The sequence below is a fragment of the Falco cherrug genome, chromosome 4 (assembly GCF_023634085.1).
Source record: "Falco cherrug isolate bFalChe1 chromosome 4, bFalChe1.pri, whole genome shotgun sequence".
Taxonomy (NCBI): Eukaryota; Metazoa; Chordata; class Aves; order Falconiformes; family Falconidae; genus Falco; species Falco cherrug.
The window spans coordinates 77,332,629-77,349,553 of record NC_073700.1 but is presented as its reverse complement, the minus strand read 5'-3'; the positions used below and the strand labels follow the sequence as shown (position 1 = coordinate 77,349,553).

The following is a 16,925-nucleotide window of genomic DNA, read 5'->3' as shown; positions in this document are numbered from 1 at the left end:
AATACTGGATGGTGAGCATCTAAGAATGGAGGTGCAGCTGACGGCACAGCGTTTCTGTTTAGCTGATGGAGATGCTGAAATAGGTGGTGTAACCAGCAAGGATGGAGAGTATTTGCCCACTTAGTTCAGGTGCCCACATTAGATGGTACCTCCCTGATTATACAAAGAGCTCTGGGGACAGAAACTACCACTCTGAGTCCTTTGCTTAAGGAGCCCCTTCTGTTCAGTGTGGGACTTCAGTAGCTAAATTAAAAGCTACATTTCTTGACCCAAACAAATCTTAAGGATGGATTTCTTGATGTTGCCAGACTGCAGAAAAGCCAACTCCGTTCCTCTGCTTTCACACAGTTTGCTGCAGAATTTCTAGCTTGTAACCCAGGGAGGAAAAGTATTTGACACCTCCGCTGTGGAGTTCTGCTCAAGTCCCCTGACCTCCAAGGGTGGTTTTGACCACTGGAGCTGTAATTTCATCAGACCTGGGACAGTGCAATTAACGGCAGAAGACTCTTTCTTGCTGCACTGCATCTGAAATAATTTGTGATACAAGTGAGTATCTGCCCTTCATTTGAAGTAACAGTATCCAGAACATTACTCTGGGGGAAAAAGCAATACTAATCTGTAATTTAAAGTAGGCATAATAGTGAACTGTACCCCAGCTAGAGTAAAGCAATAAAAAGTTTTTACTTAATTGACGTTGCTCCCATTACAAAAATAAGCATCCACAGCACATTTATTTAATGTTTAAATTAACTTCATATTTTTACATAACCTGAAAAGAAAATATATTTATCCCACATACAGTCATAGTAAACAAGTGCATTATTTCAAACATTAAAAATAAATCTTTTAACCAAGTCTGTACAACAGATAAATAAAATTATATCTAAAATACTTAAAAGTTGTGAAAAACAAAACAAAAATTCTCTCTCAAACTCACAGTTCCCCATTGCTCCTAATACTGGCATAGATGACAGTTATGCATCCTATCCCCCACTACACTGTTCCCCTGTACCATTTCTTTCAGCCATGCAGATGTACTGATCGAGGAGGTTAAGTTTCCAAACACTGGAAGTAATGCACACAATGAGTATCCTTCCAGTAGCTTCAAAGTAGCTGGCAGGCTTTGTAAAACTGCTAAACTTGGGGAAGTGAGTGATACATATTATTTTTTTTTAATGATGAAACTTCTCCACCAAAAAAAGAAGTGAAGCCATTCCTTTAACACAGGTTTTTTTGCACTTATTGGTGGCTGCAAGTTTGAATTCAATTTAACAGGGATAAGATCAAACCATGCGCGTGACAGTTAAGCACGGTACAAACTGGGATTCATGTTTACAATCATACATAATTGCACATACGCTTGGAAAACAGTATTGTGCTTGTGGTTTTGCCTGCTAGCAAGTAATCCATAGAAGAATAAAATTAATAAAGCAACTAGAGGTCAAACCAGCACCTGAACGCAAACAACAAAAGGCAAAGAAATGACCACAACCTCACTAAGTGGAACATAAATTACAGCTTGTCACTGCCACACTGAAGGGCTGTTTCTTTCAATTTAACTTTTTATGCTAAAGGAAAGAGTAAGAAAGATGGGTGCTGCTAAAAAGGACGGGGAAAAAAGGTTCCTCCGAACAGCTCCAGTCTCATCTGTAGTTCTGAGACTCCACCATCTGCATGCAACAAGATAACCACTCAGTCCCTCCTCCTCGTATCATCAACAGATTTACTTCCACCCTTGACTTGCATCCTTTGAAATGAAAATACTATTACTGGAGGGAATATGGCACCAGTTCCTTAATGAGACCTAGGTTCAAGGTCACCTGCAAACTCAGAGAGAGGTTTGAAGATCACTGCTGCCCTGTTCTCCTGTTTCCTTAAGATCTGGTAGACTGGATATGATGGGATTTCATCTGAGTGGCAAAAGGAAGCTGGAGGTCTTCCAAGAATTCTCCATCTTGAACTGAGTCTGAAAATTATTCATCTGTTTGTTCACTGAGATGTTACAGAGAACTGCACATAGTTAAATGAATTAGTAGAAAATTTATGAAAAAGCAAACGATTTTTGGAAAAAAATCAAATTGTCTTTATAAATTTCACCTCAATTTACCGCATTCGCTGAAAACATCTTAAATTTCTAAAAAGATCCCATAAAATATTATGTAAACTTGTATATAATCTTAAATCACTGGTGATGACTTTTTATTTCCATGTATAAAGGGTTTCATATAACATATACTATCTCCACCCAAAATACTCATTTCTAAACAAAAAAACTATCGCTTTGTTCAGAAAAATGCCCCCATTTACCAATAACTTCACGTTTCACATCCGCTGAAGGTGACCATTAACGAAGGATCACAAGTTTGCTCTTTTCCGAGAATGATCACAGCATGTGTTACGTGTAGGCGGTGCCCTAGCAGCATCCGCTCTTCGTTTGGCTAATTCTGTGATATGCCCATGATATTGCTAAACCACTTCACTTCTTCGTGTCATGTTTAAACAGATATGTAAACAGAAACATATATCCAGTAGAAAAGACTCATTTTCACATGCAATTCTGTACAGTGCATTCTTGTTTCTCAGATTATTTGAGAAGGCTGTTTCCACACAAAATATGTACATTTGCACTATATACATTTTCCACACACTTAACTTAAATATCTTCTTGTACCTCCAGTTGAGAATTTTTGTTTAGGCAGACACAAAATAAACCTGAAGAAAGTTTCCAAGAATCTTTTCAAGTTAATGCCTTGACGGATCTTGCATTGCTGAGAAGAAGTGTAGTCCAGAAAAAAAACCAGCTATGCATAGCAGCCTTTTCAGCAGAGTTGAGTTATCTTTAGGAACCACAATCTGTGCTAGATCATTAGTGATCTGAGAAATCTCATGTGCTACACACACAAATATAAAAGTGCTGACAAGAATGTTAAACATTGGATATCCAGGAATGAGCACCAAGATCCCCTTTGTGTCTGCTGCCAGCCAAATATGGTATTGGCAAATGAAAAGCTGAAAGAAAAAATGAAGTGCGGTTAATAATGATTATATATATAAATATTTTTACTTACATAAAAATATCTAATTATTACTATTGCACCGACACACTATCCTTCTGCTTAAGTCAGACATTTATGATTAAATAACATACTTCGAGAAGCTGTATTCCACATGTTTTTCATTTACATTATGTCAGAGCAGATGAGGAGTACGCCTCCATTCAGTTACTATAGCTCTGGTGAGGGACTGAACTAACATATGCGCCTGCAAATGAAAAGACGATGCTTCAACAGCTGATGAATGGAAAGATCCCGGGAGCGGATCAGGACCAGGAATCAGAACAGCGAAAATGTGATCCTTTAAAAAAATCAAATTCAAAATCATGTCCTACATACACATTTTATTGCAATGAGTTTCCCCCCTAAGTTCCTATCCCTTTTTAAAGTATATTTTAGTAATCAGATAAAATTAAACATTTAATATTATTAAACAGCAAATAAAATGAAAAGCAAGATAATTCCTACTGTTTCAAAATACACACTCAATGCAACAAGATAATATTTGGACTAAGAAGGGGTTTTTTGTAAAGGTACATTGTTGATTAATGCAGGAAAGCTTTGTAGGGCAAACACTAGTTAGTATAATTCATGCTGATCCTTCAGCTGGCTTACATTTTTATCTTCCAACTGCATACACACCACAGCTTACTCCAGCATTAAGTCCCCACTCTCACAAGCCTATACTCCCGCCCCCCCCGCCGAAACAGCGTAAGAAATAAGTTTGCTACTGTGAGACTGCCACTTCAGCGATTTTTAAGTGTAGACAGAAGCTACAATGCCAAGAGGTCAAATACGACAGCATGATACTAAGTAAGCCAATAAATGTTTTCGCTATTTATGTGTTATACTCCAATATTGATAATAAAACCACCTGTCATTTCTAAGTTTCAATTCACTGTACTTCTCATCATTCTACTTACCTCTAAAGAAATTTTGCCAAACCAGGCAAAGAACGAGCTATACACAGATCTGACATATCCAGGAATGTTCCTGATGAGGATGAAAGCTAAAATCTTAAAACAAACAAAAAAAAAAGTGACTGTGGATGACAAGCAGATTACACACACACGCACATCAAAGGTTTAATCACTTTCGCTGTCCGAAGTACCCCATGCATTAAATTTTCTTCATGATCTAGTAAATATATAAACCAAACAAAAATCCATGCCAGTTATACCTAATAAATTTTACCTTGAAATTGCAAATCTCTTACATATTCTTATAGCATAGCAAGTCACATTTACACCTTCAGTAGAATCACTAGGCACCGTCACAAAACATGTTACACCATGCCAGCCTAAAATGAAAGTGGCCACAAATCGGAGCTAACCCTCAATTTTTAAAGAGAGGGTGTCGGTGGACAAACTAATATTAAAAAATTAAGTCACATATGCACTGAAGAGAGTAGGACAAACTATTTAAAAAGAGGAAAGGGAGGAAACAGAATCAGACAGCTGGGATACAGTGAGGCAGGGAACACAGTAAGAGGAAAATCTAAATTTAAGAAAACCACATGCATGCCCCTGTGGCCCACCCCCTTTCTGCCTAAAACTGACTACAGGGTCCCATAGGTTCCTTCCTACACTAACACCTCCCAAACACTCACGCTTCCCTACAGCCGCCTTCTTTTCTACTGCTGTGCAATTAGTTAAATGTTGGGTTTGGCCTTAAGCAGTGTATACGAAATCTACACTAAGGATATCAAGGTTAATCGAAAGCATAACCGCACTATGCGAGTTCAGTGCTTAAAGGCAATGAGAAACAGTGTACAAGGCAGTTAAACCCTTTTTCACTTTCAGACATTAAAGACTTTCAGAATGACGCTCAGTATCTGACATTCCATGTTAAAGCAAAAATATATACTTTTTTTTTTAAAAAAAAAGCCCCAACACGAACAGACTACATTCTATCACTGTAAGGAAGAGGATCATAATTATAATTACCTGCACCACAGAAACAGAAGGATGTAGTTCATTGCACTCTGTCTTGTTTTTACAGCTACTAGCCCAAATAGAGTAGGTCTAAAAGATATAAAAATCAGTCTGTGTAGCAGTTATATGTAACATTTAAAAATTAAGCACAAGGTAAGCTATTTTGAAGTGCTTTCAGCAGTAGTTGCTTCACTAAGATGTGAGACAGTAATAGAAAAAACTACATTGCGCTTAGTTTTGTGTTTGTCTCAAATTCATCTTTGCAACTGATGAATACCATACTTACTCACACCTTAAGATACATGCACACTGTTGGCAAATTTCTTTTATCACAAATAGACAAGCAATTAAGAGTGGAGGTAAGAGCCGCATTATCTACCATATTATTTTTATGATCCAATTTTCTTGTAACCTTTGCAATGAACTGAAAGAATGATGATGTTTTACAGTTTACTGAAAGGAAAAATATTTTATTGAGTAGACAGGTAGGGCTGTGCACAAAAACACAGCTGAAATATCTCCAGATCAAGATTTGATTTTTTAAATCAACGTATTTTCTAAACAAGAACTTCAGAAATCTTATTCTTTAGAGATTTACAAACCTGATTATACTAGTTATACTAAGTACGTACCAAAAAGGATACAACTGAAATAAATAATAAAACATTTGAAATTCTGCTGGAGAAAAGAGGGTCTCCCTTTCCTTCTGATATCATCTGACGTTTCTGCAATGCCAGGTAAATGAAAGCAAAGAGCATCCCATGAAAAACCACCTGTAAAAGACAAACAGAATGCAATGAATATTTCATGGCTTTTACAGGAACTTCAGGTACAAACTCTAACGCTACAGGATAAACTATTTGTAATACCAAAGCTTAGGCTTCAAAAGGTCCTTTCCCAGATTTACTGAAGTGAACAAAAATAGGCTTTCTACACTTGATTGTCATAAGCTGCATTTTTAACTCAACTCAAAAACTACAAATAAAGTACTCTTACTAATGCTTCAGAGCATTAAAGACATAACAACAAAATTTCAAGAAGCTTTCGAGTACCCAACATACCCTCTGCAATCTATGCCAGCATTGAGAAGGGCTTTCTCTGGGGAAAAACCAAGAGTCTCCGGCCCTCTCCCAAGCTGGCAGGTGAAAACATTCAACAAGCACTACAAGTGCTTCCCTCCCTCACAGACACAATTCTTAAACAGAGTGTTTTATGACCTTATGCCAAGTTCTCATTAGCTAGCAAGATGATGCTGTTTCAGGCCCATGTGGTGCTTATCTTCTGTATTTATTTTGAGACTTGCTCTTCAGCGGCGTCACAGCACACCCACTGTTCACGAGCAACAGCACTCCAAGCCTGAAATGCTGCAACACAGTGTGCGCTGCTGATGGGAGCAGCCCAGGACGAGCCTACTGTGTGCTTTGTGAATTTCAGCTACTGCAGACCAACAGACATAGAAGCGTGCAAGTCACCCTATTAAGCCTACGTTTAGTAAAGAAATGCTCCCATCTTAGAAACTCCACTTGCTTACCAAGAAGGCAAAAAACCAAAAAAGAGACCAGTGTCTCCCTGTTCTATTCCCCCACACTGTAGGTTCAGTAACCGGAAAGAAAGCACTTTCCCACTGGAAAACTATTTTAAAATACAGGAAAGAATAGTCTGGTTTGAGCATCAAGACCCTGATTTTAAAAGTGTTTCAGAGGTAACATTAAAAGAAATATATCCTTAACTGATATAACATTCAAAAATATTATTAAGAAAGCCACCACAATAATTTGCCTTGTATTTCAATAGCCTAAAGTGCTACAGGTGTTACACTTCCACACTAAAATTTTTGAGAAAAGATAAATCTCGGTCATTTGATGACTTTATTTTTTAAAAACAAACTAAGTAGGATCCAGCAGTAAGTAAATCAACACCCAAGCAAGGCTTTCACTGACATTTGCAGAAATAAGGTGGAGGTAGCTTAGTCTTCTATTAAACAACACACTAGAACAAATTCTTGCTTTCTCTGGAGGAAAGGAAAACAACCCTCCCCTCTCCCCACATTAAAAAATATACTTAAAAGACCATGTAAATTAATGCAAATGTTACACACATAGCGATCCAGCTTCCACCTAAACCACCATTCATAAACATTCCCATTCAGTTCAAAACACTTGGACAGTGGCCAGAAAGAAAATATCTTCTCAAATGCACCCTGTAGAAAATAAACATGGCAAAAGCATTAACAATTGTCAGCCATATTTACTACATCAATATGCTGTCTTTTAATATTATCAAATCCCTATTTCACTAGCTACGTGCCATTACCAAAATAACAGGCTTCCTTAAAAGGCACTCCCCCCCAAAAAAAAAAAAGAAAAAAAGAAACCCAAAAATACTTCTTCAGATGAGAGAAGGTTTCAGTTTTGCTTCCCATAAAGGTATTGGCACACCTTCCATTTTGTACGGCAGGCTTAAAGGAAGAGAGCACTGACTTGTTGGGATAAGGAACGCATACTCTACCTACAGAAGACTGCAGTTCAACAGGCTTGAAACCAATGAGGGATTAAAACCACACAATGCCCCCTGTAAAATCCAAGTGACAAATCCTGCCCTTATTTCTGTCAGCTACACTTACAGCATTGCAGTGAGTTGCCAATTCAGCATGAGAACCAGTCTTTTGAGGAGCTATTGAAGCCAACACCTGGTCTCTAAGAGACACCGGTCTTCATGCCACCACCTATCACCAGATGTATCACCATATGCTAGCAAAAAATAGTAACTTTAAGCACATAAAAAAAAACCCCACCCCAAAACCAAAGCATAGACTTTTGTATTTATCACATTTGTAGTAGTATACTAAAAATATGTCAAGCATTATAAACAAATGAGTAAGATACAGAATTGTGTTTTTTCCAGCATCCACACCAATTCAAATATGAAAAGAAACTGAAAGTTTCAATTTTTTTTCATCTGTATTTATGATACAGGAGCAAATACAGAAGTTACAAGCACATTAAAAAGTAGAGATAGGTAACATACTCTTAGGCTGTTAAGGATAAAAATAGTCAAAATTTACGAACCTGAGAATATGACAGAAAATATATACACGTCAGTAAGCAAACCAGTTTCAGCAGTAAACCAAAGTGCCACAAGCAATTCCCTGAGGAAGAAATAACCAGTATGCAGTCATCAATTTTTCAACAGCAAACCCCAGGACACATTAAATAACAACTGCCAATTGTTTAGTGTAGCTATGCTTAGTAATAGATACACTCACAAATAATTGTTCAACTATTACCAGCAGTATTTTACCACTATCTACATTTACATACCAAATTTTACTTTAAACAATTAAAATAAACATTCACAGTAATTAACCACCTATTAAACTTAAATTAAGCCTCATGTCTGAAACAAGGACAACATACATACAGAAAGAAGAGAATGTAGGTTTTCAAACAGAAACACTATTTTAAAGCATCTGCTTTCCCAAACACCCTGCGCAGGCAGTCCTTATTCTAGGTGAATACAACTAAATAAATAAAACACAATGCCCACAGCTTGTGTCTTCTGAAATAAGTAGAGCATATGTTATTAAACTTTGAGGTACCAGTTGTACTCCAAAGCTCAATTGCAGGTCATTAAGGACAAGTATCTTGTTAAAAGAAGCCTGAGAAACTGCCCATCAAAGCTGTCAGCTGATACTAAGGTCTACCCAAGCCTCAGCACTGCAACAGAGATCATCTCCCTCTCTCTCCACACACATTGGCAGCCGTAAACAGGGACATAAACAAGTGAAAGCTGTCATTGAAACATTTTCTAGTTTCACAGTACACTGTTGCTCTGAAGTACACAACAGTCATTTCTCTGTATCTGGAACAGAAGTGCCTTTGCAGAAAAAAACCCCAACATAATAGTGGAGCTATTTGCCTTTGAGATATTTTGTAAAACTACTGTCAGATTATATTTTTGCAGCATCTATTCCTGGTATGCATTTGGTATATTTCATTGTCCTATCTGTAGACTATAAAAACTAGGTATTACTCCCATCAATAGGGAAAGAGGATCTAAGATTCCTAAGGTTCTAGTTCTAATTTAGGTGAATTAAATAATAAGCATTTACCAAATGATGACAGCTTTTGAATGAACTGCAATGCATAAAATAAACTGGGATTCACTTTATCTAAGATACTAAAATAACTAACCCAATGTTCTTACTTCACAGGATATGGCGGAACTGGTGCTCAAGGTGGATGAGACATATTGGCAATGCAGAACGGGGAAGGTTAAATGCTCGCTGTTCATGCTCTAGCCATCCGTATGCTACAGCAACGGCCTCAGCTAGCTTGGGGAGTGTAACCTATGGGTTTAGCTTGCATTCAGTAATATTACAGCTCTTGATAGAACAGATCTCTGATGGTCAAAACCTATTAAAAGGTATTCTAATATAACTGTTACCAGAGACAGTTTAGTTACCAGCTGTTAAAATTTTCAGCTGACATATAGTTCACCCACGACAAACTATTTCTGCTAACAGCTGTCTAGCACGCTTTGGCTATGTTACGAAGAGACAGATCTACTAACAATACCATTTTCTGTATGGTTATCATTGTAGTAACATGCAAATGTTTTATAGCAGAAAGAAGAAAAACACGTACCATTTGCTTTCTTCTGGACTATCTGAGGCCATACAGCTAAGGTGGCATAAATGATCATAAACCAGACAGTGACTAATGGTACAAAGTAGTAGAACTGGTAAGGTCGGTCCATCACTATGCACAGTACCACAACTAAGAAATTGAGACGAAATAAAACCTGGAGGGTGTCAGAGGAGAATACATAAACTGGGAGGCAAAGGTGAGAGAGACTGAGGACGTGTTTCTTCAGCACTATAAGGAAAAAAAATCTATGTATTTCACACCTCACATGCTGATTCTATTTCAGTGGAAACTCAGATAAGTATCTCTCCTTAACATCCACAATGCAATACTACAGGCTGATCATGTAGTACCGGACCCATCCTATGCTGGCCTAGGTAGAGAGCGCAACAAAAATAGGGTAAAACAGAACTGACTGTTCCCCAGGCTGGGGACCGAGTATTCCGGCCACTGGATGCTGTTAATGCCTCTCTGCTTTCACACCCACAGGTACCTGGGCTATCTCAGTTAAAGCCAGGGTAATGTCATTACCAGTGCTGCAGTTAGGCTGTAGACATACCTTTAAAAAGCACCATGACCTGACTTACCTGACAATGTAATACTTAAGAGAAATAAAAGATCAATTCTTTAAAAAAAATTTTAAACTGCTACAGTACAGGCTGCCAAATGCGGAGAGACACCACAAAAACAGGTATGTTTTCCAGTATCATTACAGTGCAAAAATTCCTTTTCTTCATAACAAACGTAGGCTTCAATACACTGACTTTGGAAGACTGTGTGGATCATTACTTACATATTCTTCTCTACTGTAAATTGCTACTGCAACGAAAACTCCATTGCTATATACTGGAAAATATTTGTCTTGATATTTTAAAGCCTATGTACTTAAATATTTTACATTGTAAGTGTCATTTATATGCTATATGTTTGTATTAGATAAACACTACCGATAAAACAGGTCAGATTATACAGAAATAACAGCCATTTTTAATGTGCAAAACTTGGTTAAGTAATCTGATATCACACTATTTAGGGATTACAGATATATTATGGATGTTCTGCTATCTGAACAATTTTCTTTATAAAAACAGTAAGTAGAGATTCTTACCTGACACACTCTGTATACACCGAAGTCCCCTTTTATCCAAAAATATGAGAAGTGTCCATAACCTGTTTGGAACAGATATGCAGCAACCAGAACTCGAATGTGCATGTACACGGGCAAAAACTGTTGAGAAAAATAAAGCACCTTTTATAAATAGCCATGTAAATGCTTTTGGCTTCCCTTTTTACCCTCCTATTTTATATTTTTTCTGCATTGTGATAAATCAGGTTTAAATAAGAAAAGAAGCATTATGCTACATTTCCTTGTATTCTTACTAAGCTCTGCTGGTGCCCTAACCTCTCTGATGTTAAAATTAATTTCTTCTATTTATTGCTCTACGCTTTCCACATTCTATTACCAGTTAAGAGAGACTTAAGAGGGCTCTTTGAAAGCTTACCTTCAGCAGTTTCAAGTCCAGAACATAAAAAAAGAAGTGTTGCTAGCCATTAATGTAATATTCTACACGAGGAAACAAGTATTTTTTCCCACTGACCAAGTAATGCATAAAGTGCTCTTATCAATTAAATCGACACTTAAATAGAGAGAAAATCTAATTCTGTTTTTTTAAGTTTTTAAAACTACAGGAACAATAGCATTAGTAATTCATTCTATTCAATTTTAACACACATTTGCACTATCTTTCTTTTGAAGAAACACCCAAATTGCATTCCCACTTAAAAAAATATGAAATTCAAATCACTTACAGTGCTTGCTCCAGAGATATGATAAATCAAAATAACAAGTTGCATCCAGCCCTTCCATTCATCAGTCTGTTCTCTATTTAACACTTTAGTCTAATGCAAAACAAAACAAGAGTGTTGCTATTCCGAAATGTACAAAGGAACATCTACAAAACGAGGAGAAAAAGTTAAAAACGATAAACTACTTTATGGGAAAATAGGTCACAATTGTAAAAGCCTTCCGTCTAGCGGACACAGGTCTACCAGATTTTGACATGATCTCTACTCTTTTGTATCCAGGCTGTGCCCACTTCCAATATGACTGAGTGGCAATGGCTAAAAGTGCTTATACCCATATGCTTTCAAAAAGCTTTTGCATCTAATTCCATGCAAATGCCATATTGCTGGTAAGCGTATTTTTTGCAGATGAGTTTTCTTGACTTTGAAAATTTGACTTTCAATATTTAGCAATTAGTTATTTACACTGAAACTGGGAAACAATGTTATAAGCCGGATGTCAACATAATCATTACCTCTTTGGTATTTTCGGTATAAAATACCCCCAAAACCAAGATATAGATGATTGGTATGAAGAAAGATGAATGTGTATAAAATTTATTTTCCTTCATGAAAAGATTTGCTCTGTCACATAGATAAAAATAGGTCATGATTAGACCCAGCTTGCAGAAGGAGTGTAAGAGCATCTCTAAAGTAGAAGCACTAGGAGTGCTGATGGCAGGTTTCTTCTCCTCTCCACTTTCCAAATCAGTGCATGATTTGTTCTTCCGATAATTATTCCGATGAATTACATTGATAATTAAATATCCAATAATGGACAAAGTAAAGAAACAGAAAGCTAACTTCTGTATCAGAGTGAGAGGAGGCTGAGGCTGGCAGCAGGAGCCATCAATGGGCTTCATGATCTTATTGCAGTAGACGTTCATAAGAATCATCGCATTCTGTTAAAGAAATAGGCAGTTTTGTCAATTAATCTCTAATAAAAGTTAACATTTTCATCGTAAGGAATTTTCTTTTAGATCATGCATTGACATAAACCATGCAATTCTCCCTTATTATCACGTAATTTCACAGTCCCCCACATACCTAGCTGCATGCAATAGCAACGCCTCTTCCAAACAGGAAACCCTTGAGCTCCTTGAGGTAAGCAAAACCACCTAAACCTATTCCTTAGAACAGAAGGGTTCTCTCTACTGGCTGTAAAAGGAGCTATAAAGAGCTAAATGGGCTATAAATGAAAAAAAGCTAACAAACTTGGCTCCTAAAGGGGCACTGTAATAAAATTCTCTCAAACACAACGAGGAGGCTGAAACTTGTGGTGGGATGACACTTAGTTTCTAAACTGAAATATGCAAATGACTGGAACTAAAGCGACACAGCCGAGGAGCTCTTTTACAAGAAGGGCAGACTGACACAGCTCAGGGGGACTCACTACAGGCATATTTATATTGGTAGATTGCAGATAAAGTAAGAAATAAAGTCAGTGGCACTCCATGCAACCACGAAGGTGTGTATTGTGTGTTTTGTTACCCTTTTCATACTCCTTACTATATAAAATCATATGGGCATATAGGGGAAAATTTAAGACTTATTTCTTAGCACTGCTTTACAAATCATTATCACCCTAATTCATTCATGCAGTTGAAGGCACAAAGTTTGCACTCAGGATCTAAAAGATCTAGTGGATTAACAGCTGTTGTAAAATAGCTACAGACTGATGGGTTCGCTGTGTTTTTCAAACATCTTATGTAACCGACTGCCCTCCCACCCGTTGAGATTTTCTTAACAAAATTTCTTGGAGAATGTGCAGGTCCTCATTACATTCATAGCATCTGCCATTTCAGAACATTCACTTAGAATCTTGTTTAACTATTATTATCACTTGATGTTGACCAGTTATAAACACACTTACTGTATCTCTGCTTGATTCAGGGAGATGCAGGCCATCTGCAGACTTCATGATAGTTTCTTGTGCTATCAATTTTGATACACTGAACACTTTAACTTTAGCTTTGGAATTTCGGGAACTGCTGTTCAGAATACGAACAGCTGCTTCATTATAAGCATCTATTTTCTCATTAGTGATCATTTTCCGGCTTTCACTCAGCATATCTTCATAAACAGGATCTGAATTTGAAAGAACAAAGTATGAGCACATTAATCTTCTACTTGACAAACACATTTGCTTAGCTCAGGTTGCACAGGCTATTTTCTTGTAGTTTGTCACAATTATTTAATGGCATAGAAAAAACATACAGCGAGGAATGAGTGACTGTTGAAGTAACTAGGGTAGTAACTAGAATTGTTTATGATAAAATATACTTATCACCACTCCCTAGTCATGCATATGTATTTATAGATTAGAAAGCTTTGAACAGACATAAATTCCTGTCTAATTTCCCCAAACCCATGAAAAGTGTATAATGCTGGAGTGCAGAGCTGCTTACGCCTTCTCTCAGTAATGGAATCCCCCAGGGAAAGACTCCAAAGCCAAAGGACACAAGACAGGCAGCAGAACAGACACATGAAAAAAAACAAACAAACCACACCCTAAAAACTCTCAAACTCTCTAGTTACTGTGGAAGAAACCAGCTTCTCACTTCTCTAAGTCACAGTCCAATGCATATACCACTCGCTCCTGTTGATTCCACTTTAACTAATGGCAGAATCTCAGTCTTTGAGAAAAATGGAACATCACTTAATTGCCTGCAGACTTCATGAATTATGTAAATCTTAACACAAAGCTGCATGGGGTTCTAGATCAAAAGGTCAGCTGGAATCAATAAGCTGCTACGAGAAGCTGCAGATGTTTATAACTAGTCAAATACACTCTAAGCATTATAAGTTGATTTACTTTTGCTACCTCATGCCTGCTTTTGGACAATCAATGTCAACACAGCTCTGTGTACAGACTGCTTCTCCTCTCACCTGTTCCATTGAAGAGCTCAGATGTGACTTAAATGGACTGGATCTTTACCAACAGAATGGTGGGACATGTCTGGCAGCTAATTGCTTCTGTTACAGATAAACATGGTTTTGAAAGTAATGCGAGAAGATGAATCTGTTGATTCAGATCTAGAACTATCTTTGACAGGAACTTAGATGTGACTGTAAAGGTACAGCTGGATATATTGCTATCAGGGCTCAAAATCCGCCTATGTTTTTAACTGAGGTGATGACAATCTAAAACGCTATGTTCTATGGCAGATAAACCAGGAGCACATTCTACCTATGAGCTCGCTGTTCAGTGTCAGGGACATAGTTCAGTTTTATTGAAGAAAAGCAAGGGAATATAGATGCCATAATAAAAATCTCACAGATTCATTGTGAACCATGATTTTTGGCTCCTAACGTTAACTCATCAGTGCTCAGTGTACAGAAGCAAGTTTCATTGCAGAGACTTAAATGCTCTGTATTCTCAAAAGTATGTCTATTCATTCTAGACACACACAGAAGATGCACTTGTTGAACCTCTTCTATTATTTATGTAATCTGAAAATTTAATAGAACACCAACACAGGAATACAGTTGTTTTATGCACCTGTGTTCTTGACTCCCAGGAGCCATATACGGAGCACAGCACAGGCAGAACAGACCTGGCATGTTGAGTCGGAGAGTAAGCTAACAAAGCATTAGGAGTTGAGAAGGCAAATAATTTTCCTGACAGATCTTTAAAATCTCCATCACTACTAACAGCTAGCTAGGGACCAGCTATTTAAGGCTGCAAGAAAGGCCAGACTGGAATTCAACCAACACCCTTTCTACTCTGCAAGTAACCAGTATGGACTAAGTTTTCCATATCCTACAAGATAATGATTCAACAGATAGTGACAGTACAATTTGTTACCTACTGTTCATTACTTTACCTTGTAAAACCCAGTAAACATCACTACTTTTTGCTAATTTTTCCAAAAGAGGTGCAATTGAAGTGATATTGATTTTATACTGCGCGAGGGCTTCGTTGCTGCCATTGTGAATTTTGATAGACCACTGGAGAAATAAAGAAAGAGATTCAGAACCTGTATGTCTAAGGACCCTTAAGTAACTGATGCCATTACTCTGACAGTAGCTGTTTTTCATTATTTTCATAAAGCTAGATTATTCTTTAGCCTTTGCTTTTGAAGTGCTAAAAAATTTCTTTTGGACTGAGCAGATGTCTAGACATAAAATTACACTCAAACAGACCATTTAAATACCGAGTATATAATACTCAATTTAATGTTTATTTGATTTTTCATTAACTAAACGATGCAAGGTGTTTAATTAAAAGCCCCTTGACTTTGAACAATGACGAAGTAGCAAAGCCAGTCACGTTATAGAAAAATCATGGCCAATTCAGTTGATTTTGCTCTAGGAAAACTGACCACAGCAAGAGATGCGTGCAAAAAAACTTGATGGCGGTACTGAGTTCCAATATTTCCATCTGTTTTGCAGATACCCGCAAAGAAAAAAAAAAAAAAAAAGAGAAAAAAAAGAGCTATTTTAATTTCTGATTTAATCTTCTACATGAAATGACTGGGAGGATGCTGTAACCACCCAAGAATTTCTCCTAACTTCTGAAAAGAATTTCCCACACCATAGGAAAAACAGATTTAGCATTTTTTAAAGGTATTACTGTATCTAGACTGATTCAGTAAAAACCTGCAAAAAACCCCCTTTAGCCTAAATGTAATGAACTCTCTAGTTATTTCTAAATATCTACATAAAAATTGTGATGTAAGCCAAGTACACTGATCAATCCACTTCCTGAGAATATTAGTGAATACAAATTAATACTTCATGAAATCAAGTGACATGCAGCTGCTCTGAGAACTCACACTCTGGGACAAAAAAAGCAGTTTCTCCCTTTACTTATGAATTTACTTATACCTTTACTTATGAAATACGTATTTAAACATAACAGTATTTAAACAGACATTTTAAGAAGCATATTCTATTCAACAGGAAGTCAGGAACTAATAAGCAGAGCACTATAGTGACATTCTCAAAGCATCTCCTTTTCCCAAAATATGTAAGCAACTGAGTTTTGTACTAGCTGGAGCTCCTCCAGCTTGTAAGACTTTACTTCTATTTATAGGCTGTTACGCAGTTGACATCTTAAGACAGACATGTCCCGATCCATGTAGCATGACCAAACTGAAAACTAAGTTAAAGACACAGGTAAGTTTCAAAATGCTGTTAAGTTCAAGGGCACGCAGCAGTTTAATAGCAGGTTACCACACTAGTGCTAGCCGTGGTAATGTTGCTGATGCATCAGATTATTTTTTACTCTTTTATTTTTCTGCAAGTAACTTAAAATAGGGGATATTCATCTTTGGCCAACTCTAGATATCATTATTAATGCTTTGTGTAAATATATTTATATGTGTATAAATATATTACAAAGAGCGGAGCATCACATGCATATAATGTTAGTTTGTATATCCTGCTGTCCACAAAGGACAACAAGCTATGGCTAATGCATATATAAGAGTAAAAGGAATTATTTA

The 16,925-nt window shown here is 37.0% G+C and overlaps 1 protein-coding gene across 1 annotated transcript in view; it reads right to left on the bottom strand.

Annotated features, from left to right (window-relative positions):
* Window positions 1-712: 712 nt before the first annotated feature.
* Window positions 713-16,925, bottom strand: part of CASD1 (CAS1 domain containing 1) — a 31,738-nt gene continuing 15,525 nt past the window's right edge. The window contains exons 7-18 of the mRNA XM_055710419.1: window positions 15,303-15,426; window positions 13,349-13,563; window positions 11,952-12,377; window positions 11,443-11,532; window positions 10,742-10,861; window positions 9,634-9,790; window positions 8,056-8,135; window positions 7,086-7,187; window positions 5,620-5,760; window positions 5,000-5,077; window positions 3,977-4,069; window positions 713-3,009 (exon numbers count right to left, since the gene is read on the bottom strand). Of these exons, the coding sequence (XP_055566394.1) occupies window positions 2,743-3,009; window positions 3,977-4,069; window positions 5,000-5,077; window positions 5,620-5,760; window positions 7,086-7,187; window positions 8,056-8,135; window positions 9,634-9,790; window positions 10,742-10,861; window positions 11,443-11,532; window positions 11,952-12,377; window positions 13,349-13,563; window positions 15,303-15,426 (1,893 nt within the window). The 3' untranslated portion in view covers window positions 713-2,742. The remainder of the gene's footprint in view (window positions 3,010-3,976; window positions 4,070-4,999; window positions 5,078-5,619; window positions 5,761-7,085; window positions 7,188-8,055; window positions 8,136-9,633; window positions 9,791-10,741; window positions 10,862-11,442; window positions 11,533-11,951; window positions 12,378-13,348; window positions 13,564-15,302; window positions 15,427-16,925) is intronic.